Source organism: Nerophis ophidion, linkage group LG04 (genome assembly GCF_033978795.1).
Source record: "Nerophis ophidion isolate RoL-2023_Sa linkage group LG04, RoL_Noph_v1.0, whole genome shotgun sequence".
Lineage (NCBI taxonomy): Eukaryota > Metazoa > Chordata > Actinopteri > Syngnathiformes > Syngnathidae > Nerophis > Nerophis ophidion.
Window position 1 is genome coordinate 33,544,112 of NC_084614.1, and position 23,272 is coordinate 33,567,383.

The following is a 23,272-nucleotide window of genomic DNA, read 5'->3' on the forward strand; positions in this document are numbered from 1 at the left end:
CATATATACATGTATAGATATATGTATACATGTACAGTATATGATTTCATGTATATGTATACATGTAAACATATATACATGTAAACATATACATACATGTATATGTATACATATACCATTGTTATTTTAACTTTATACATGTACGTATACATGTATACGTAAACATGTATACGTATACATGTATACATAAACATGTATACGTATACATGTATACATACATATACATGTATACGTATACATACATGTATACATACATGTATACATATACATACATGTATACATACATGTATACATACATGTATAAATATATATGTATACATGTATGTATACATATATACATGTATACATGTATGCATGTATGTATACATACATATACATGTATACATACATATACATGTATACATACATACATACATATATATATATAGATGTATAAATATACATACATACATATAAATGTATGTACATATATACACATATATAGATGTATAAATATACATACATACATATACATGTATGTACATACATACATGTATGTACAGTGGGGCAAAAAAGTATTTAGTCAGCCACCGATTGTGCAAGTTCTCCCACTTAAAATTATGACAGAGGTCTGTAATTTTCATCATAGGTACACTTCAACTGTGAGAGACAGAATGTGAAAAAATAATCCAGGAATTCACATTGTAAGAATTTTAAAGAATTTAATAATAATACATGGCCCCATTCATTCTTTCCTTAACACGGATCAATCGTCCTGTCCTCTTAGCAGAAAAACAGCCCCAAAGCATGATGTTTCCACCCCATGCTTCACAGTAGGTGTGGTGTTCTTGGGATGCAACTCAGTATTCTTCTTCCTCCAAACACAACGAGTTGAGTTTATACCAAAAAGTTCTATTTTGGTTTCATCTGACCACATGACATTCTCCCAATCCTCTGCTGTATCATCCATGTGTCCATTTTGGTATAAACTCAACTCGTTGTGTTTGGAGGAAGAAGAATACTGAGTTGCATCCCAAGAACACCATATCTAATGTGCAGCATGGGTGTGGAAACACCATGCTTTGGGGCTGTTTTTCTGCTAAGGGGACTGGACGAATGATCCGTGTTAAGGAAAGAATGAATGGGGCCATGTATCGTGAGATTTTGAGCCAAAACCTCCTTCCATCAGTGAGCGCTTTGAATAGTTGACCAAATACTTATTTTCCACCATAATTTACAAATACATTTTTTATAACTCCTACAATGTGAATTCCTGGATTGTTTTTTCACATTCTGTCACTCATAGTTGAAGTGTACCTATGATGAAAATTACAAACCTCTGTCATCATTCTAAGTGGGAGAAGTTGCACAATCGGTGGCTGGCTAAATACTTTTTTGCCCCATTGTACATATATACACATATACATACATATATACATACATATAGTGAGGTCCTCAAGTATTTGCACACCCTGCAATTTAACAAGTTCTTCCACTTACACATTAGGGAGAGGTCTGAAATGTTTGTTATAGATGTAGACTGTTATAGACATAATCTAAAAAGAAAAATCCAGAAATCACATTGTATGATTATTTATTTATTTATTTGTATGTTACTGGGGTTCATAAGTATTTGCACACATGAGAATCGGCAAGAATGATGACTCTCAAAGAGCTTACAGTTTACCTTAAAAAAGTCCACCTTAACCCCACAACTAATCACCCACCCACCACCCCTTTGAGCTCATTAAAGACAACCTTTGCAGCCCACAGTCAGTCAAGGTCCAACTGCTACCATGGGTGAGACCAAAAAGCTGTCAAAGAGACCAGAAACAAAATTGTAGAGCTCTAAAAAGCTGGAAAAGGCTATGGGACAATTGGGAAGCAGCTTTGTGAGAATAGGTCAGCTGTTGCAGCAATTGTTAGAACACGGAAGAGGCTAAACATGACCGCTAATATACCTCGGACTGGGGCTCTATGTAAGATCTCTCCTCGTGGGGCATCACTCATGATAAGAAAAGTGAGGAATCAGCCCAGAACTACACAGCAGAAGCTGGTGAATGACCTGAAGAGACCACTGTTTCCAAGGCTACTATCAGTGGTTTAAAATCATGCATCACACAGAAGGTTCCCCTGCTTAAAGGCCTACTGAAATGAGATTTTCTTATTCAAACGGGGATAGCAGGTCGATTTTATGTGTCATACTTGATCATTTCGCGATATTGCCATATTTTTGCTGAAAGGATTTAGTAGAGAACATCGACGATAAAGTTCGCAACCTTTGGTTGCTAATAAAAAAGCCTTGCCTTTACCGGAAGTCGCATTGTTTATAATGCGAGCCTCCAACAAAGAGCTATTCGGACCGAGAAAACGACAATTTCCCCATTAATTTGAGCGAGAATGAAATATTTGTGGCTGAGGTTATTGATTGCGAAGGACCAGAAAAAAAATAAAAGTAATAAAGTTAAAAAAAAAAAAAAGGCGATTGCATTGTGAGCGATTCAGATGTTTGTAGACACATTTACTAGGATAACTCTGGCTAGTGTTTTAGTGAGTTAAATAGTACCTAATAGTCGGAGGGGTGTGTCCACAGGTGTGTTGCCGCCAGTGTCTGAGGGAAGTCACTGCAGCTGCATGGACGGCGCAAGCTCCGCAGATCTCCGGTAAGAGGCGACTTTTTACCACAATTTTCATACCGAAATTTCCCGGTTTAACAAGTGGTCGGGATCCATGTTCGCTTGACCGCTCTGATCCATAGTAAAGCTTCACCTCCGGGAATTTTAACACCGTGTGTTTGTTTGGCTAAAGGCTAAAGCTTCCCACCTCCATCTTTCTACTTTGACTTCTCCATTATTAATTGAACAAATTGCAAAAGATTCAGCAACACAGATGTCCAGAATACAGTGTAATTGCGCGATGAAAAGGGACGACTTTTAGCCGCAAGTGGTGCTGCGCTAATATGTCCCCTCCAACTCGAGACGTCACGTGCACGCTTAATCATACGCGTCATCATTCCGCGACGTTTTCAACAAGAAACTCCGCGGGAAATTTAAAATTGTAATTTAGTAAGCTAAACCGTCCGTATTGGCATGTGTTGCAATGTTAATATTTCATCATTGATATATAAACTATGTGCGCGATGAAAAGGGACGACTTTTAGCCGCAAGTGGTGCCGCGCTAATATGTCCCCTCCAACTCGAGACGTCACGTGCACGCTTCATCATACGCGTCATCATTGCGCGACGTTTTCAACAAGAAACTCCGCGGGAAATTTAAAATTGTAATTTAGTAAGCTAACTGTCCATATTGGCATGTGTTGCAATGTTAATATTTCATCATTGATATATAAACTATCAGACTGCGTGGTGGGTAGTAGTGGGTTTCAGTAGGCCTTTAAGTCAGCCCATGTCTGAAGTTTGCCAATGGCCGTCTGGATGATCCAGAGTAGTCATGGGAGAAAGTCATGTGGTCAGATGAGACCAAAATATAACTTTTTGGCATAAACTCACTCGTGGGGTTTGGAGGAAAAACAAGGATGACTATCATCCCAAGAACACCATCCCTACAGTGAAGCATGAGGGGAAACATGCTTTGGGGGTGGGGTGCTTTTCAGCAAAGGGGACAGGATGACTGCACTTTATTAAAGAGAGGATGAACAGGGCCATGTATTGAGGGATTTCGGCCAAAAACCTCCTTCCCTCAGTCAGAGCATTGAAGATGGGTCGTAGCTAGGTCTTCCAAAATTAAGCACACATCCAGGATGACCAAGGAATGGCTCCATACCAAGCATATCAAGGTTCTGGAGTGACGTAGCCAGTCTCCAGATTTAAATCCAATAGAAAATCTTCAGAGGGAGCTGAAACTTGGTGTTGCTCAGCGACAGCCCAAAACCTGTCAGATCTAGAGAAGATTTGTGTGGAGGAGTGGGCCAAAATCCCTGTTGCCGTGTATGCAAACCTGCTGAAGAACTATAGGAAAGTTTGACCTCTGTAATTGCATTCTGCACTAAATATTAACACTGATGTTCTCATGCGTTCAAATACTTATGAACCCCAGTAACATACAAATAAATCTTTAAAAAAAATAAAAAATCATACAATGTGATTTCCGGATTTTTATTTTTAGATTATGTCTGTAATAGTGGAAATACATCTATGATGAACATTTCAGATCTCTCCATAATTTCTCAGTGGGAGAACTTGCAAAATTGCAGGGTGTGCAAATACTTGTGGACCTCACTATATATACACATACACACATATATACACATGTATACATACATACATACATATATATATATGTACACATATACATACATACACAAAAATACATACATACACAAATATATATACATATATACATACATATAAATACACATATTAGGGCTGGGCGATATATCGAAAATACTCCATATATTGCGGGTTTGTCTCTTTGCGATATAGAAAATTACTATCGTGATATTCGAGTATACGTCATCACGCAGTTGCTTTTAGCTGCGGGCATTACACTTCAGGCTTTTCTCATCTCACCCTCTTCTATCTACTTCTCGCAGACATAAAACAAGTGCACCTTCTTACATACGTCAGTGTTGCAACGTTATACGCTCTCGCGGAGTAGACACATAGCGCCATGGTAAAGTCAGCTTTGATGCTAGCGGTGTTGTAACAAATAAACGAAGAATTCCCAAGAAAAACAGCAGGGAGTCCATCTTCTGGCGGTGGTTTGGCTACAAGCAGGAAGATGTGTTACAAGTATGTGGCAAAAGCATTGCTACAAAAAGTAGCAGCACAGCTAATGTGTAGCACTATTTAAAAAGTCACTCACTTGAGAATGAAGAGTGCTTAAAACTTTAGATGTCAACATCTCCTGCCGGTGCCCTACCCACAAAATGCTGACGCAACCATTTCCAAGTCAACACCACATGAAAAAAATAGTCGACAACAGAAGGCGATAACGTCCGCAGAAACCTACCACAGTGAAAGACAAACGATTTCCTTTTATGCAGCTCATTTTTATTTGACAGTAATTGAAATCTGTTGTGCGACAATCATGCACAAAAGTGCACTTTATATGTTTTAAACTATTGTAGTGGCGTTCTGTACAAAAAAGGCATTTTAATTAAATTTATGTCATCTTCGTAGCTTGTTTTGACATGTCTCTGACAATCTTGCACGTTGTTTTGGGGGGATAAAGAGGGAGGGAGGGAGAGACAGATAGATAGATAGAGTACTTTATTGATTCCTTCAGGGGACTACTCTCAGGAAAATTATGACATGAATGTTTGTGCCACTGCTAAACTGTTTAATGAATACAGTTTTGGTAAATTGACTTAGTTGTGATTTCCCTCTCTGCATGAAAGTTTAAAATGAGCATATATTAATGCAGTTTGAACAAGAATGTTTTAATGTAGACACATAGAATCATCATACTGCTGTGATTATATGCATCAAGTGTACATATAAGGCTAAGGCAAAATATGAAGATATGAATCGTGACATGGCCTAAAAATATTGAGATAACAATCGGCTGGGGAGGGTCATGGCAGAAGTGCATTGTGGGTCTTGGAATGCTAACTGCAACGTGCAATATGCTACTGCCGTAACTATTAAAATGGATTATTTCATCTTTGGCGATAACTTATAAAAACTGAGAAGGGCTCAAGAAAAATGGCACCGAAAAGGAAATCATGTACTGCAGATTACACATGATCAAATAATATTATTTATCTCATTCGCAGAAGAGACGAAGAAAATGTCAGCAATCGTCACACACACGTCAACCAATAGGAAATTGGCGGGGGAGGGTCATGGCAGAAGTGCATTGTGGGTCATGGAATGCTAACTGCTATGTGCTATATGCTACTGCCATAGCTATTAAAATGGATCATTTCATCGTTGGCGGTAACTTATAAAAACTGAGAAGGGCTGAACAATGTTTAATAGGTTTAATTTCAACTAGGGATGGGGATCGGAAACTGGTTCTTGTTCATAACTAGGGGTGGGCAAAAATATCGATATAGCAATACATCGCGATACGTTCTCTTCCGATTCAATATCGATACTCAAAGTTTGAATATCGATAAAAATAAAAATAAAAAATCATGTTTTTCCGCTGTGCCGCTACCTCACTGCAAGGCGTTTGCACTCTTCTTCTCGTTTTTCCCCGGCTGTTGCAGTGAGGCAGTGGAGCTGAAAAAAAACCAAAACAAAACAAAACAAGCAAGCATGGAAGGTAAACTTAAACTAAAGACGCCCTCGAACTTTAAGGCAGATGTTTGGAAGTATTTTGGATTCCAAAGGAAAAGAGAGCACACAAGTGAGCTGGACAAAGACTACGCGCTTTGCAAACGCTGTTTCGCTCCCATTAGATACTCAGGCAACACGAAAACTTGCGAACACATTTAGTAAGACACCACCCCGGCATATTTGTAGAGCCGCAGCTGCCGAAACCTGCCGACCCGAAGCAGACCACATTGGACCTTGTCAAAGTCCTCCCGTCCACTTATTTGGAGTATTTAATCTAAGTTCAGAAGAAACATGATGCACTGAGGTTTCAGTTCAGTTTGTGGACACTGACCCACACTGCACTTTGTGTCATTGTGCTCAGGGAGACTAATAATAATGCACACTGCACTTTTCAATGTGTTTCAGACAGTGTGTTGTTCATGCAAATATGTTGTAACTTGTGCTTGTATAGTTAAAATAAAATGGCATGGGTAACTTGAATTACATTTGCCTCAGTTTGTTCCGTGAATTATCACTATCATCTGATGTACATACAACTCAGATTTTAAGATGCATAATGCATTTTTCAGTTAACTATGTAGAATATTGCAATATATCGCATGTATCGCAAAACTTTTAATATCGCAATATCGTATTGTATCGTGACACAAGTATCGTGATGCGTATCGTATCGTGAGGTCCTTGGCAATACCCAGTCCTATTCATAACCGGTTCCCAGTTTATCAATTCCTTGGATCCGCTTGCCATTTTGTCAAGAAAATGTATTCTTATGTGTTCTTGTGGGTGGGAATAACGACATTACGCAATGTGCGTACCGCGTAGTGACGTCAGTTCTCAAGATGATAGCGATGCCCGGTCGAAACAAACACCAACATTTTACAAGAAATGATTGCACTAGCACCACTTGTAATAATTATAAGGCTGTTATTTTATCAAGAGGACATGCCAGCAATATGTATAAACATTTGAACACAGCATGTGTTTTTGAACCGCTCCAATCTCATCCCAGCAGCAGTAACGCGAGCCCGTCATATGAGTACTACATAAATTAATACCGCTATTGCCTGATATACCGCTAAAACTGCAATATTGAGCAGCAACTAAGTTTGCGGTGTATTGACTACAGTAGACACTCCTAATTTTTTGTAGGTGAATGTTCAATTGTAGTCAGAAAAAAGTTGCATGTTTTCCTCTCACCAGATTTTGTCTGTCATATTATACAGGTGAAACAAGTCCGTTCATGTCAGCCATTAACTTGAAATGTAAAACTAAATTGTGATATTAACCATTACATGCAAAGTTAGGTTTGTCAAGCCTTTATTACCCTTTTGATGATCTTGGCTTACACTTTTTCAAACCCCACATTTTTTGAGATTTTCAATTCAAGGTTTTCATAAACTTTAAGCCACATCAAAATGATCTCAGTTTGCATGTAATAAGTTAATATCACATGTAAATTGTACATTCTTGTGTAATTTCCAAATTATTTGTTTTGTTGAATTTTGCAAAAAAAATATTTTGATTATAAATAAAAAAGTACCATTTTAAAAAAAGTACCTTTTTTTCTCAATGCTGCGTATGTGACCTCACTGTAAGCTATCAAAGGTCATGTCACCTCTAAACGAAACAAAATTGAAGCTAATCAACCTATTTTTGTCTTTCTCCCAAATAAGAATCAATAAGGGAAGCGTTAAGGAACCGAATCGTTAAGCTGTTGCAGGGGCGACTTCGTGATATATATCTAAAACAGTGTAAAAACCCTGTTTCCATTTGAGTTGGGAAATTGTGTTAGATGTAAATATAAACGGAATACAATGATTTGCAAATCCTTTTCAAACCATATTGAGTTGAATATGATACAAAGACAACATATTTGATGTTCAAACTGATAAACTATTTTTTTTTTGCAAATAATCATTAACTTTAGAATTTGATGCCAGCAACCCGTGACAAATAAGTTGGGAAAGGTGGCAATACAAACTGATAAAGTTGAGGAATGCTCATCAAACACTTATTTGGAACATCCCACAGGTGTGCAGGCTAATTGGGAACAGGTGGGTGACATGATTGGGTATAAAAACAGCTTCCCAAAAAATGCTCAGTCTTTCACAAGAAAGGATGGGGCGAGGTACACCCCTTTGTCCACAACTGCGTGAGCAAATAGTCAAACATTTTAAGAATGTTTCTCGAAGTGCAATTGCAAAAAATTTAGGGATTTCAACATCTACGGTCCATATCATCATCAAAAGGTTCAGAGAATCTGGAGAAATCATTCCACGTAAGCGACATGGCCGGAAACCAACATTGAATGACCGTGACCTTCTATCCCTCAGGCGGCACCATATCAAAAACCGACATCAATCTCTAAAGGATATCACCACATGGATTCAGGAACACTTCAGAAAACCACTGTAACTGAATACAGTTTGTCGCTACATCTGTAAGTGCAAGTTAAAGCTCTACTACGCAAAGCGAAAGCCATTTATCAACAAAATCCAGAAACGCCGCCGGCTTCTCTGGGCCCGAGATCATCTAAGATGGACTATGACATGAATGTTTGTGCCACTGCTAAACTGTTTAATGAATACAGTTTTGGTAAATTGACTTAGTTGTGATTTCCCTCTCTGCATGAAAGTTTAAAATGAGCATATATTAATGCAGTTTGAACAAGAATGTTTTAATGTAGACACATAGAATCATCATACTGCTGTAATTATATGCATCAAGTGTACATATAAGGCTAAGGCAAAATATGAAGATATGAATCGTGACATGGCCTAAAAATATTGAGATAACAATCGACCATATCGTCCAGCCCTAACACATTAACATGTATACACATAAACATATATACATGTATACACGTGTATACAAACACATATGCACACATGTATACATACATATACATGTATACACACGTATACATACACGTATACACACGTATACATACACGTATACACACGTATACATACACATATACACACACATGTATACATACACATATACACACACACATATACGTGTATATACATTAGATCAGATTAGATTAGATTAGATAGTACTTTATTTATTCCGTCAGGAGAGTTCCTTGGGGGTGCAGACTGAGGCAAAGGGGAAAAAAAAAAAAAAAAAAAAAACTAAACAACAAAAATACATACACATACACGTGTATATACATACACATATACGTGTATATACATACACATGTACATGTATATACATACACATGTACGTGTATATATATACACACATATACATGTATAAATACACACATATGCAGGGTTTCCTGCAGCGCTTTGTTGTTAAGGCGGCCGCCTTAACAACAAACATACATACATACACACATATACATACATATATACATACATATACATGTATATATACATACATATTCTTGTATACATACATACATACATACATACATACATACATACATACATACACACCGTATTTTTCGGACTATAAGTCATAGTTTTTTTTCATAGTTTGGCCGGGGGTGCGACATATACTCCGGAGCGACTTATGTGATTTATTAACACATTACCATAAAATATCAAGTCATATTATTTATCTCATTCGCGGAAGAGACGAAGAAAATGTCAGCAATCGTAACACACACGTCAACCAATAAGAAATCGGCTGGGGAGGGTCATGGCAGAAGTGCATTGTGGGTCTTGGAATGCTAACTGCAACGTGCAATATGCTACTGCCGTAACTATTAAAATGGATTATTTCATCTTTGGCGATAACTTATAAAAACTGAGAAGGGCTCAAGAAAAATGGCACCGAAAAGGAAATCATGTACTGCAGATTACACATGATCAAATAATATTATTTATCTCATTCGCAGAAGAGACGAAGAAAATGTCAGCAATCGTCACACACACGTCAACCAATAGGAAATTGGCGGGGGAGGGTCATAGCAGAAGTGCATTGTGGGTCATGGAATGCTAACTGCTATGTGCTATATGCTACTGCCATAGCTATTAAAATGGATCATTTCATCGTTGGCGGTAACTTATAAGAACTGAGAAGGGCTGAACAAAAATGGCACCGAAAAGAAAATCATGTACTGCAGATTACAAGCTGGACGTAGTGAAATATGCAGCAGAAAACGACAAGACGAAGCGCCGCATACCTTTGGGGTTGGCAGAGTTGTTTAGAAGCAACATCGAGAAAGAAGATGTCATCGGATTTAGCGATTAGGAGTGACAGATTGTTTGGTAAAGGTATAGCATGTTCTATATGTTAAAGTTATTTGAATGACTCTAACCATAATATGTTACGTTAACATACCAGGCACGTTCTCAGTTGGTTATTTATGAGTCATATAACGTACACTTATTCAGCCTGTTGTTCACTTCTTTGATTTTTTTTTAAATTGCCTTTCAAATGTCTATTCTTGGTGGTGGATTTTACCAAAAAATGTCCCCCAAAAATGCGACTTATACTCCAGTACGACGTATATAGGTATTTTCTCCTTCTTTATTATGCATTTTCAGCCCGTGTGACATATACTCCGGAGCGACTTATGTGATTTATTAACACATTACCATAAAATATCAAGTCATATTATTTATCTCATTCGCGGAAGAGACGAAGAAAATGTCAGCAATCGTAACACACACGTCAACCAATAAGAAATCGGCTGGGGAGGGTCACGGCAGAAGTGCATTGTGGGTCTTGGAATGCTAACTGCAACGTGCAATATGCTACTGCCGTAACTATTAAAATGGATTATTTCATCTTTGGCGATAACTTATAAAAACTGAGAAGGGCACAAGAAAAATGGCACCGAAAAGGAAATCATGTACGGCAAATTACACATGATCAAATAATATTATTTATCTCATTCGCAGAAGAGACGAAGAAAATGTCAGCAATCGTCACACACACGTCAACCAATAGGAAATTGACGGGGGAGGGTCATGGCAGAAGTGCATTGTGGGTCATGGAATGCTAACTGCTATGTGCTATATGCTACTGCCATAGCTATTAAAATGGATCATTTCATCGTTGGTGGTAACTTATAAAAACTGAGAAGGGCTGAACAAAAATGGCACCGAAAAGAAAATCATGTACTGCAGATTACAAGCTGGACGTAGTGAAATATGCAGCAGAAAACGACAAGACGAAGCGGCGCATACCTTTGGGGTTGGCAGAGTTGTTTAGAAGCAACATCGAGAAAGAAGATGTCATCGGATTTAGCGATTAGGAGTGACAGATTGTTTGGTAAAGGTATAGCATGTTCTATATGTTAAAGTTATTTGAATGACTCTAACCATAATATGTTACGTTAACATACCAGGCACGTTCTCAGTTGGTTATTTATGAGTCATATAACGTACACTTATTCAGCCTGTTGTTCACTTTTTTGATTTTTTTTAAAATTGCCTTTCAAATGTCTATTCTTGGTGGTGGATTTTACCAAAAAATTTCCCCCAAAAATGCGACTTATACTCCAGTACGACGTATATAGGTATTTTCTCCTTCTTTATTATGCATTTTCAGCCCGTGTGACGTATACTCCGGAGCGACTTAAAATCCGAAAAATACGGTACATACATTCATACACAGGATTTCCAGCAGCGTATTGTTAAGGCGGCCGCCTTAACAACAAAGAGCCACCGCCTAAACTAATTTTTTTTTAAATAAATAAATAAAATTAATATATATTTTTTGTCTTGTCCAGCTTCTCAGGCAAATCATATAGTTGTTGTAGATGCCCGTATCGGCTGTTCAGATTAACTTCACAAAAGAGAAGTGTAGGATACTTCTCTTGTTGCCTTAATTTTATTTGACTTTATTAAATGTATATTATCAGGCCCTGCGATGAGGTGGTGACTTGTCCAGGGTGTACACCGCCTTCCGCCGGATTGTAGCTGAGATAGGCACCAACACCCCCCCGCGACCCCAAAGGGAATAAGCGGTAGAAAATGGATGGATGGATAGATGTATACTATCATTTGGTGCAAAACTAAAGCCTTAACAAGGTGCTATGCTTCGTACTGCCTCTGCCAGTACCTGTCGGCAGCACCCAGCATTGTCCCACCCACACAACCATCTGATTGGTTACACGCAGAGCGATAACAGCCAATCTGCAGTGCGTATTCAGAGCGTATGTAACAGCCAATCAGCAGTGAGCATTCAGAGCGGTAACAGCCAATCAGCAGTGAGTATTCAGAGCGCATGGAGTCAGTGCTCACAGCAGAGGCAGGCAGAGAGGAGAAACAGTGGGGTTAGCAGAAATGTGTTTAGCAGGTGAGCATAATGCAGTGGACTCTCCCCAAATTATAATTACATGTTATGTAGGCCATAGGAGCTATTTTTTCACCAAAAGTTCAGTTAATTCAAGTTCCTGAAACTTTAGGATCCTGTAGACCTGCGTGGTTCATGTTTCCACCGATTTTCACAGGTCAGAGTATTTTATACAAATCAGGCTGATGATTTATGGATAAGTGGTACAGTAAATTTCTACGTTGATACCATTTAAATAAATAAACAAAAACAATAGGTCAAATGTATTTTACTAAATTTTAAGTAAATAAAATACAGAGCAATAACATACAACATTATGATATAAAAACAAAGTGTACCAAATTTTACATAAAAAGTCAGGCTTTTGTCCACAGTGTCCAGCAGTCAGAAAGTCATCCCTTCAGCAATTGATGAATTCATGAGGGTTAGTCGAGTTCTTATGGTCCATTTGAGCTGTAAATAACAATACATAAAGAATTATTGTCAGTGTTTACATCATCCTGACAAAATTAACACATCAGATTTAGCGTTCACCTGTTAGCATTACTGTAGCATTCGGGTCACCCGGGTTGAGGTTAATGACTACAAAAATGGTGCGTCACTGACTACTGTTAAAGCATGTAACCAAATAAATAGTTAATGTTTGGTGTGATTTACCTTTGTTCCAATCGCTTAATTCCTCCTTTATTTCACATTTATCTTCAAACAACGAGTCCCAGTGAGCAGCTGGAGTCGGCGCTTCGAAGTCCTGCTGAATACTAATTAATCCTCTGTAAATACGTTTAAGAAAGTCCGTCCAGTTCTCGAACATTCGCAAACCAAAATTAATTTTGTAAAAATCCATAAAAAGCTTTAAGCTGCGTTCTTGTTTAAAACACTACTGCTGAGTAAAACCGTTGTGGGACAGTTTCACTAATTTTCAGCACACACATGCCCCACAAAAGTTCCTGCAATTCAAGAGCTTACCTTGCTCCTTTGCGACCTCTGGCAGGTAGGTGGCGGTGCGTTTTGATCCTTTCTCATTGAAAAACTCTATCCTAATACCGTGAACACCCACCTATAAAAATAAGACAATTCTTACACAGAATACTTATATTTTTATCCAAGGGGTCCTATCCTGCTTTCTTCTGGGGATTTTAAAGGGGACCTATGAGGATTTTTGTCTTTCCTGACTTAAGAATGTAAAGCACCAAATCAAAAGGTTCACACATTTTGGACGAGAGCTTGCATGCGATTTTAGATGACTTTGTTCGCTTGGTTTTACGGTGTAGCTACGTTGTGACGTCACAGCAAGATGGACGTACTTATATAGACATTTTGTCAAGCTCTCAGCCAGAAGGGGAGGAGGTACTGGTGTACCTAATGTTGTGACCAGGTGAAACAATATAATGTTTAATAGGTTTAATTTCAACTAGGGATGGGGATCGGAAACTGGTTCTTGTTCATAACTAGGGGTGGGCAAAAATATCGATATAGCAATACATCGCGATACGTTCTCTTCCGATTCAATATCGATACTCAAAGTTTGAATATCGATAAAAATAAAAATAAAAAATCATGTTTTTCCGCTGAGCCGCTACCTCACTGCAAGGCGTTTGCACTCTTCTTCTCGTTTTTCCCCGGCTGTTGCAGTGAGGCAGTGGAGCTGAAAAAAAACAAAAACAAAACAAAACAAGCAAGCATGGAAGGTAAACTTAAACTAAAGACGCCCTCGAACTTTAAGGCAGATGTTTGGAAGTATTTTGGATTCCAAAGGAAAAGAGAGCACACAAGTGAGCTGGACAAAGACTACGCGCTTTGCAAACGCTGTTTCGCTCCCATTAGATACTCAGGCAACACGAAAACTTGCGAACACATTTAGTAAGACACCACCCCGGCATATTTGTAGAGCCGCAGCTGCCGAAACCTGCCGACCCGAAGCAGACCACATTGGACCTTGTCAAAGTCCTCCCGTCCACTTATTTGGAGTATTTAATCTAAGTTCAGAAGAAACATGATGCACTGAGGTTTCAGTTCAGTTTGTGGACACTGACCCACACTGCACTTTGTGTCATTGTGCTCAGGGAGACTAATAATAATGCACACTGCACTTTTCAATGTGTTTCAGACAGTGTGTTGTTCATGCAAATATGTTGTAACTTGTGCTTGTATAGTTAAAATAAAATGGCATGGGTAACTTGAATTACATTTGCCTCAGTTTGTTCCGTGAATTATCACTATCATCTGATGTACATACAACTCAGATTTTAAGATGCATAATGCATTTTTCAGTTAACTATGTAGAATATTGCAATATATCGCATGTATCGCAAAACTTTTAATATCGCAATATCGTATTGTATCGTGACACAAGTATCGTGATGCGTATCGTATCGTGAGGTCCTTGGCAATACCCAGTCCTATTCATAACCGGTTCCCAGTTTATCAATTCCTTGGATCCGCTTGCCATTTTGTCAAGAAAATGTATTCTTATGTGTTCTTGTGGGTGGGAATAACGACATTACGCAATGTGCGTACCGCGTAGTGACGTCAGTTCTCAAGATGATAGCGATGCCCGGTCGAAACAAACACCAACATTTTACAAGAAATGATTGCACTAGCACCACTTGTAATAATTATAAGGCTGTTATTTTATCAAGAGGACATGCCAGCAATATGTATAAACATTTGAACACAGCATGTGTTTTTGAACCGCTCCAATCTCATCCCAGCAGCAGTAACGCGAGCCCGTCATATGAGTACTACATAAATTAATACCGCTATTGCCTGATATACCGCTAAAACTGCAATATTGAGCAGCAACTAAGTTTGCGGTGTATTGACTACAGTAGACACTCCTAATTTTTTGTAGGTGAATGTTCAATTGTAGTCAGAAGAAAGTTGCATGTTTTCCTCTCACCAGATTTTGTCTGTCATATTATACAGGTGAAACAAGTCCGTTCATGTCAGCCATTAACTTCAAATGTAAAACTAAATTGTGATATTAACCATTACATGCAAAGTTAGGTTTGTCAAGCCTTTATTACTACCCTTTTGATGATCTTGGCTTACACTTTTTCAAACCCCACATTTTTTGAGATTTTCAATTCAAGGTTTTCATAAACTTTAAGCCACATACATCAAAATGATCCCAGTTTGCATGTAATAAGTTAATATCACATGTAAATTGTACATTCTTGTGTAATTTCCAAATTATTTGTTTTGTTGAATTTTGCAAAAAAAATATTTTGATTATAAATAAAAAAGTACCATTTTAAAAAAAGTACCTTTTTTTCTCAATGCTGCGTATGTGACCTCACTGTAAGCTATCAAAGGTCATGTCACCTCTAAACGAAACAAAATTGAAGCTAATCCACCTATTTTTGTCTTTCTCCCAAATAAGAATCAATAAGGGAAGCGTTAAGGAACCGAATCGTTAAGCTGTTGCAGGGGCGACTTCGTGATATATATCTAAAACAGTGTAAAAACCCTGTTTCCATTTGAGTTGGGAAATTGTGTTAGATGTAAATATAAACGGAATACAATGATTTGCAAATCCTTTTCAAACCATATTGAGTTGAATATGATACAAAGACAACATATTTGATGTTCAAACTGATAAACTATTTTTTTTTTGCAAATAATCATTAACTTTAGAATTTGATGCCAGCAACATGTGACAAATAAGTTGGGAAAGGTGGCAATACAAACTGATAAAGTTGAGGAATGCTCATCAAACACTTATTTGGAACATCCCACAGGTGTGCAGGCTAATTGGGAACAGGTGGGTGACATGATTGGGTATAAAAACAGCTTCCCAAAAAATGCTCAGTCTTTCACAAGAAAGGATGGGGCGAGGTACACCCCTTTGTCCACAACTGCGTGAGCAAATAGTCAAACATTTTAAGAATGTTTCTCGAAGTGCAATTGCAAAAAATTTAGGGATTTCAACATCTACGGTCCATATCATCATCAAAAGGTTCAGAGAATCTGGAGAAATCATTCCACGTAAGCGACATGGCCGGAAACCAACATTGAATGACCGTGACCTTCTATCCCTCAGGCGGCACCATATCAAAAACCGACATCAATCTCTAAAGGATATCACCACATGGATTCAGGAACACTTCAGAAACACTTCAGAAAACCACTGTCACTGAATACAGTTTGTCGCTACATCTGTAAGTGCAAGTTAAAGCTCTACTACGCAAAGCGAAAGCCATTTATCAACAAAATCCAGAAACGCCGCCGGCTTCTCTGGGCCCGAGATCATCTAAGATGGACTGATGCAAAGTGGAAAAGTGTTCTGTGGTTTGAGGAGTCCACATTTCAAACTGTTTTTGGAAATATTCGACATCGTGTCATCCGGACCAAAGGGGAAGTGAACCATTCAGACTGTTATCGACGCAAAGTTCAAAAGCCAGCATCTGTGATGGTATGGGGGTGCATTGGTGCATTGGTGCCCAAGGCATGGGTAACCATGAATGCTGAAAGGTACATACAGGTTTTGGAACAACATATGCTGCCATCTAAGCGCCGTCTTTTTCATGGACTCCCCTGCTTATTTCAGCAAGACAATGCCAAGCCACATTCAGCACGTGTTACAACAGCCTGGCTTCGTAAAAAAAAAAAAGAGTGTGGGTACTTTCCTGGCCCGCCTGCAGTCCAGAACTGTCTCCCATTGAAAATGTGTGGCGCATTATGAAACGTAAAATACGACAGCGGAGACCCCGGCCTGTTGAACAACTGAAGCTCTACATAAAACAAGAATGGGAAATAATTCCACTTTCAAACCTTCACCAATAATTTCCTCAGTTCCCAAAAGTTTATTGAGTGTTGTTAAAAGAAAAGGTGATGTAACACAGTGGTGAACATACCCTTTCCCAACTACTTTGGCACGTGTTGCAGCCATGAAATTGTAAGTTGATTATCATTTGCAAAAAAAAAAAATAAAGCTTATGAGTTTGAACATCAAATATCTTGTCTTTGTAGTGCATTCAATTGAATATGGGTTAAAAAGGATTTGCAAATCATTGTATTCCGTTTGTATTTACATCTAACACAATTTCCCAACTTATATGGAAACGGGGTTTGTATATTTTTAAAGGACAAATGATGTTACTTTTGGAGAGGGCGTGGCGTGGTTTCATTTACAATTTGGGAACGTCTCTACAAACGAACTTTTAGCAGACAGACGAAAAAAACAGATTATAAAAATGAAAACATTTGCCTGAAATCTACACTACAGTATATCCAATTACCTATTAGACCACAAATAAGTGTTTTAAATGTAGATTAAAATTATAATAAATAAATTAATATTGAACCCCACGATACTAAGTTTCTTTTATAAAAAAATTCGCTCATTTGGTCAGCCTCCTCCCCTTACCATTGCAGACTCCCTCGCGACTGGTCAAAGTCGATGGTTGTCCTCAAAAATGTAACCAGGGCTAACCTAAAAACTCACGAACTACACTTCTACATTATGTATAGCAAGAGTAAAACATTTTTAAAGGAAGTCTGAAAAGTCACAAATGTAGAATAGGTCCCCTTTAAAGGATTAATTGCCATAAACATCATGGTAAGTTGGTCGAATAAACAAAATGGTCCTCGAAAGTGTGTGGACTGAGTTTTCTACCTTATAATATAGGCAATGTGTGTCACTCACCTCCCAGTCAAGGTAATCACCGACGTCTTCAAAGTTGGTGAGAAGAGACACTGAGCAGAATAGGCGAGGCAGCTCATCCCTTGTCATGGGGGGGAAGCGGCTGTCTTTAAGGGCACTGGCACACAGACAACAGCATTAATATATAATTTACAAGGCTCCAAATTAACATACTTTTTATCACCATTCTCCATTTTCCACCCACACCAGCGCCCCCCGCGACCCCGAAGGGAATAGGCAGTAGAAAATGGATGGATGGACTGTGTATTTGACAAAGCAACTGTCTGACCTTGGCCAGGAACTGCAAGGACAGGATTTCGGCAAACTTTTTTTTAGCTGCATACACCATTTTGTTAAGTAATGCTCTAAAGCAGTGGTGTCAAACTCAAACAGAGTGGGCCAAAATTTAAAACTGAACAAAGCCGCGGGCCAAGTTTGAACAAATTAACCTTTTAACAGGGACCCAAACAAGTTTTGCAATGAATATTGAACAAGCACGGCTCAAATAGGGCAGAACGGTGGTACAGGGGTTAGTGCATCTGCCTCACAATACGAAGGTCCTGAGTAATCCTGGGTTCAATCCCAGGCATGGGATCTTTCTGTGTAGAGTTTGCATGTTCTCCCCGTGACTGCGTGGGTTGCCTCCGGCTACTCCGGCTTCCTCCCATGGAACAGGCAGAGCTTAAATAACGTAATAGTGCAAAATCAACTTTCAAAAAACAAACGAAAACACATCAGTGGTGGAAGTAGTCTCAAAGCGCTTCGAGTACCTTGAAGGTAGAAAAGCACTATACAAGTACAACCCATTTATTTATTTATTTATTTATATTGAATTTAATTTAATTTAATTAAAAAAATGAATGCCTCTTTTCTATTTGCAGCCTTCTGAGGTAAATATCAACATTAACTTTTTCCACAGGCTAATAAATTCGAAAATAAAATACAAATGAGGTGGGCGGGGTTTGGTGGTAGCGGGGGTGGTGTATATTGTAGCGTTCCGGAAGAGTTAGTGCTGCAAGGGAACCTGGGTATTTGTTCTGTTGTGTTTATGTTGTGTTACGGTGCGAGTGTTCTCCCGAAATGTGTTTTGTCATTCTTGTTTGGTGTGGGTTCACAGTGTGGCGCATATTTGTAACAATGTTAAAGTTGTTTATATGGCCACCCTCAGTGTGACCTGTATGGCTGTTGACCAAGTATGCGTGGCATTCGCATATGTGTGTGTGAAAGCCGCATATATTATGTGACTTGGCCAGCACGCTGTTTATATGGAGGAAAAGAGGACGTGACGACATGTTGTAGAGGACGCTAAAGGCAGTGCCTTTAAGGCATGCTGCCAATATTGTTGTCCGGGTGGAAATCGGGAGAATGGTTGCCCAGGGAGATTTTCAGGAAGGGCACTAAACTTTGGGAGTGTCCCGGAAAAATCGGGGGGGTTGGCAAGTGTGAGTATTAGCAGTGAATTTGGTGTTACCGGCGGGCCAACTCTAATGTTAATTTGATATTGCCTCAAGGGCAAAATTAAATTAAACGGCGGGCCAAATTTGGCCCGCGGGCCAGAGTTTGACACCCATGCTCTAAAGACTAAAATTGTAATTGTCATTTCTGGATAAAACTTTCCTGGAGGTCACTTCTAGGCCAGCTGCTGTCAAATAATCAACGATTCCAATAAGGCAGTATCAATTTGGGTGTGTGTGTACGTGTGCGTGTGTGCGTGTGTGTGTGTGTGTGTGTGTGTGTGTGTGTGTGTGTGTGTGTCTTATGTCCAACACAACGACGGGTACCCATAGCTTACCAATGTAAATAACTACACAGTATATATACCATATACAATGGCATTGCAGAATACAAAAATTCACAAATGGTTCAATTTTTCAGCATTTTATAATGTGCTTTTGCAGTCAACCATTAATTCCTAGACAACCATACTAGTGATGATAATGCAAATGTGTATACGGTGTATACCTATCCAAATAACTATGAAAATATTCCACATTTGATAAATAGCAAATTCAAGAAAAAATATAAACTTTCTGTGCCATTACTCACCTGGTAAGGGTGTACTCCCTGAGTCCTGAGTGGAGATTCATGGCAGAAAATGTACCTATACAACCCCTCAATCGCTTGTCTCTGCCGATTTTCCATGTGACAAACAGCGGGCTGTAAAAACAAAAAAGCAGCATTCTGAGGGGATTTTACATCTTTTTGGACAGTGGAACAAAATACCGCCTGGAAACAAGCCTGGTAAACTTGGAATAAAAGGCAACGGTTATTGCAACGTGCAAGCATGCATAGTCTAAATGGGGAGATTATTAAACCACATATGTATACCAGTATGTATGTTATTCTGTAAGAATTGTGACTGAAAGACAAATGATTGCTTGTGCTCAACTGATTCACAGTAAATGGGCACACACACTTAAAATTTGCACTGTAAGATTTACTATTGGCACTAGCAAATTTGAATTACAAAGAGCTCCTGCGTGTGATACTTGGCTGCAGAAGAAATTTTCAATAAAAGGGAGACAAAGGCCAAATCATTGAACATCACCGCTTATCAATTTGAAAGACAGGGTGAGTGTACTTTTACGGTCTCCTCTTACAGATTGCTTTACTCCTAATTAAAATGCCAGCAACTCCATAGAGGAGGCTACCCTAAAAGCCACTGCATTAATAATATGCAAAAGAAATGATAATTTAGTCTCTGATTGAGATTTTTTTATGCACGTTGAAGCAGTCTACGCAGAAACCACAAAACAACAACACGCCGCAAACCATTGTCAATAAAGTAAGTAAAAACATGGCTAAAAGCAAACAGACGGAACTGGTGAAAAAGACTGCTGCAACATCCATCATTTGGATGTGACGATAAACAATGTTAATGATGTGCTGCGGTAAAACTCTTAATGGTTATCATTACCGTTTTAAATTAAATTATCATAAAACCGTGATTGATAATTTGTGTAGTTTAAAAGCTCCTCTGTGACAAGGCCCCGAGGGTGTAGAAGACCCGCCCGGAGTTCCTTAGGGCTCTGGATGCTGTGGGGCTGTCTTGGTTGACAAGACTCTGCAACATCACGTGGACATCAGAAGCGGTACCTCTGGATTGGCAGACCGTGGTGGTGGTTCCTCTCTTTAAGAAGGGGAATGGGAGGGTGTGTTCCAACTATCGTGGGATCCCACTCCTCATACTTCCCGGTAAGGTCGATTCAGGTGTACTGGAGAGTAGGCTACGCCGGATAGTCAAACCTCGGATCCAACAGGAACAGTGTGGTTTTCGTCCTGGTCATGGAACGGTAGACCAGCTCTATAGTCTCGGCAGGATCCTTGAGGGTGCATGGGAGTTTGCCCAACCAGTCCAAATGTGCTTTGTGGAATTCGAGAAGGCATTCAACCGTGTCCCCCGGGAAGTCCTGTGGGGAGTGCTTAGAGAGTATGGGGTATCGGTCTGATTGTGGCGGTCCGCTCCCTGTATGATCAGTGTCAGAGCTTGGTCCGCATTGCCGGCAGTAAAACGGACCCGTTTCCAGTGAGAGTTGGACTTCGCCTAGGCTGCCCTTTGTCACCAATTTTTTCATAACTTTTATTGACAGTATTTCTAGGCGCCGTCCGGGCGTTGAGGGGTTTCCGGTTTGCTGGATGCAGGATTAGGTCTCTGCTTTTTGCAGATGATGGGGTCTTGATGGCTTCAACTGGCCAGGATCTTCAGCTCTCGCTGGATCGGTTCGCAGCAGAGTGTGAAGCGACTGGGATGAGAATCAGCTTCAAGTTGCGAGTCCATGGTTCTCGTTCGGGAAAGGGTGGAGTGCCATCTCCAAGTTGGGCAGGAGATCTTGCTCCAAGTGGAGGAGTTCAAGTACCGTGGAGTCTTGCTCACAAGTGGGGGAAGAGTGGATTGTGAGATCAACAGGCGTATCTTCAGTCTTCAGTAACGCGGACCCTGTATCGATCCGTTGTGGTGAAGAAGGAGCTGAGCCGGAAGGCATAGTTCTCAATTTACCGGTCGATCCACGTTCCCATCCTCACCTATGGTCATGAGCTTTAGGTTTTTACCGAAAGATAACGGGTACAAGCGGCCGAAATGAGTTTCATCCGCCGGGTGGCGGGTCTCTCCCTTAGGGATAGGGAGAGAAGCTCAATGTCGTCCGGGAGGAGCTCAGAGTAAAGGCGCTGCTCCTCCACATCAAGAGGAGCCAGATGAGGTGGTTTGGGCCTTTGGTAAAGATGCCCCACGTACGCCACCCTGCGAAGGTGTTTGGGGCACGTCAGACCAGCGGGAGGCCAAGGGGAAGACCCAGGACACGTTGGGAAGACTATGTCTCCCAGCTGGCCTGGGAACGCCTCGGTGTCCCCCGGGAAGAGCTGGGTCATGGCAGAAGTGCATTGTGGTTCATGGAATGCTAACTTCTATATGCTACTGCCGTAGCTATTAAAATGGGTCATTTCATCGTTGGCGGTAACTTATAAAAACTGAGAAGGGCTGAACAAAAATGGCACTGAAAAGGAAATCATGTACTTCAGATTACATAATATCAAAAAATATTATTTATCTCATTCGTGGAAGAGACGAAGAAAATGTCAGCAATCGTCACACACACGTCAGCAATCGTCATATACACGTCAACCAATAAGAATTTGGCGGGGGAGGGTCATGGCAGAAGTGCATTATGGGTCATGGAATGCTAACTGCTATATGCTACTGGCGTAGCTATTGAAATGGATAATTTCATCGTTGGCGGTAACTTATGAAAACTGAGAAAGGCTTAACAAAAATTGGACCGAAAAGTAAATCATTACACAAGGTGGATGTAGTGAAATATGCAGCAGAAAACGACAAGACGAAGCAGCGCATACCTTTGGAGTTAGCAGAGTTGTTTAGAAGCAACATCGAGGAAGAATATTTCATCAGATTTATCGATTAGGAGTGACAGATTGTGTGGTAAACGTATAGCATGTTCTATATGTTATAGTTATTTGAATGACTCTTACCATGTTATGTTAACATACCAGTGACGATCTCCGTTGGTTATTTATGCGTCATATAACGTACCCTTATTCAGCCTGTTGTTCACTATTCTTTATTTATTTTAAATTGCCTTTCAAATGTCTATTCTTGGTGTTGGATTTTATACTCCAGTGCGACATAGAT

General features: G+C 39.5%; 1 protein-coding gene across 8 annotated transcripts in view; it reads right to left on the reverse strand.

Annotated features, from left to right (window-relative positions):
• The window catches only part of ammecr1 (AMMECR nuclear protein 1), a 61,522-nt gene that overhangs the window by 18,200 nt on the left and 20,050 nt on the right, over positions 1-23,272 (reverse strand). Inside the window, exons 2-6 of one of the 8 annotated variants that reach the window (XR_009806471.1) lie at positions 20,173-20,283; positions 18,130-18,244; positions 13,449-13,539; positions 13,140-13,230; positions 12,831-12,935 (exon numbers count right to left, since the gene is read on the reverse strand). Coding sequence is in view for 3 of the 8 variants with exons in the window: in XM_061897878.1 (XP_061753862.1) it covers positions 13,167-13,240; positions 13,449-13,539; positions 18,130-18,244; positions 20,173-20,283 (391 nt within the window). In the remaining 5 variants the exon portion in view is untranslated. The other 7 variants (XR_009806467.1, XR_009806468.1, XR_009806470.1 and 4 more) reach the window with 7 other exon arrangements.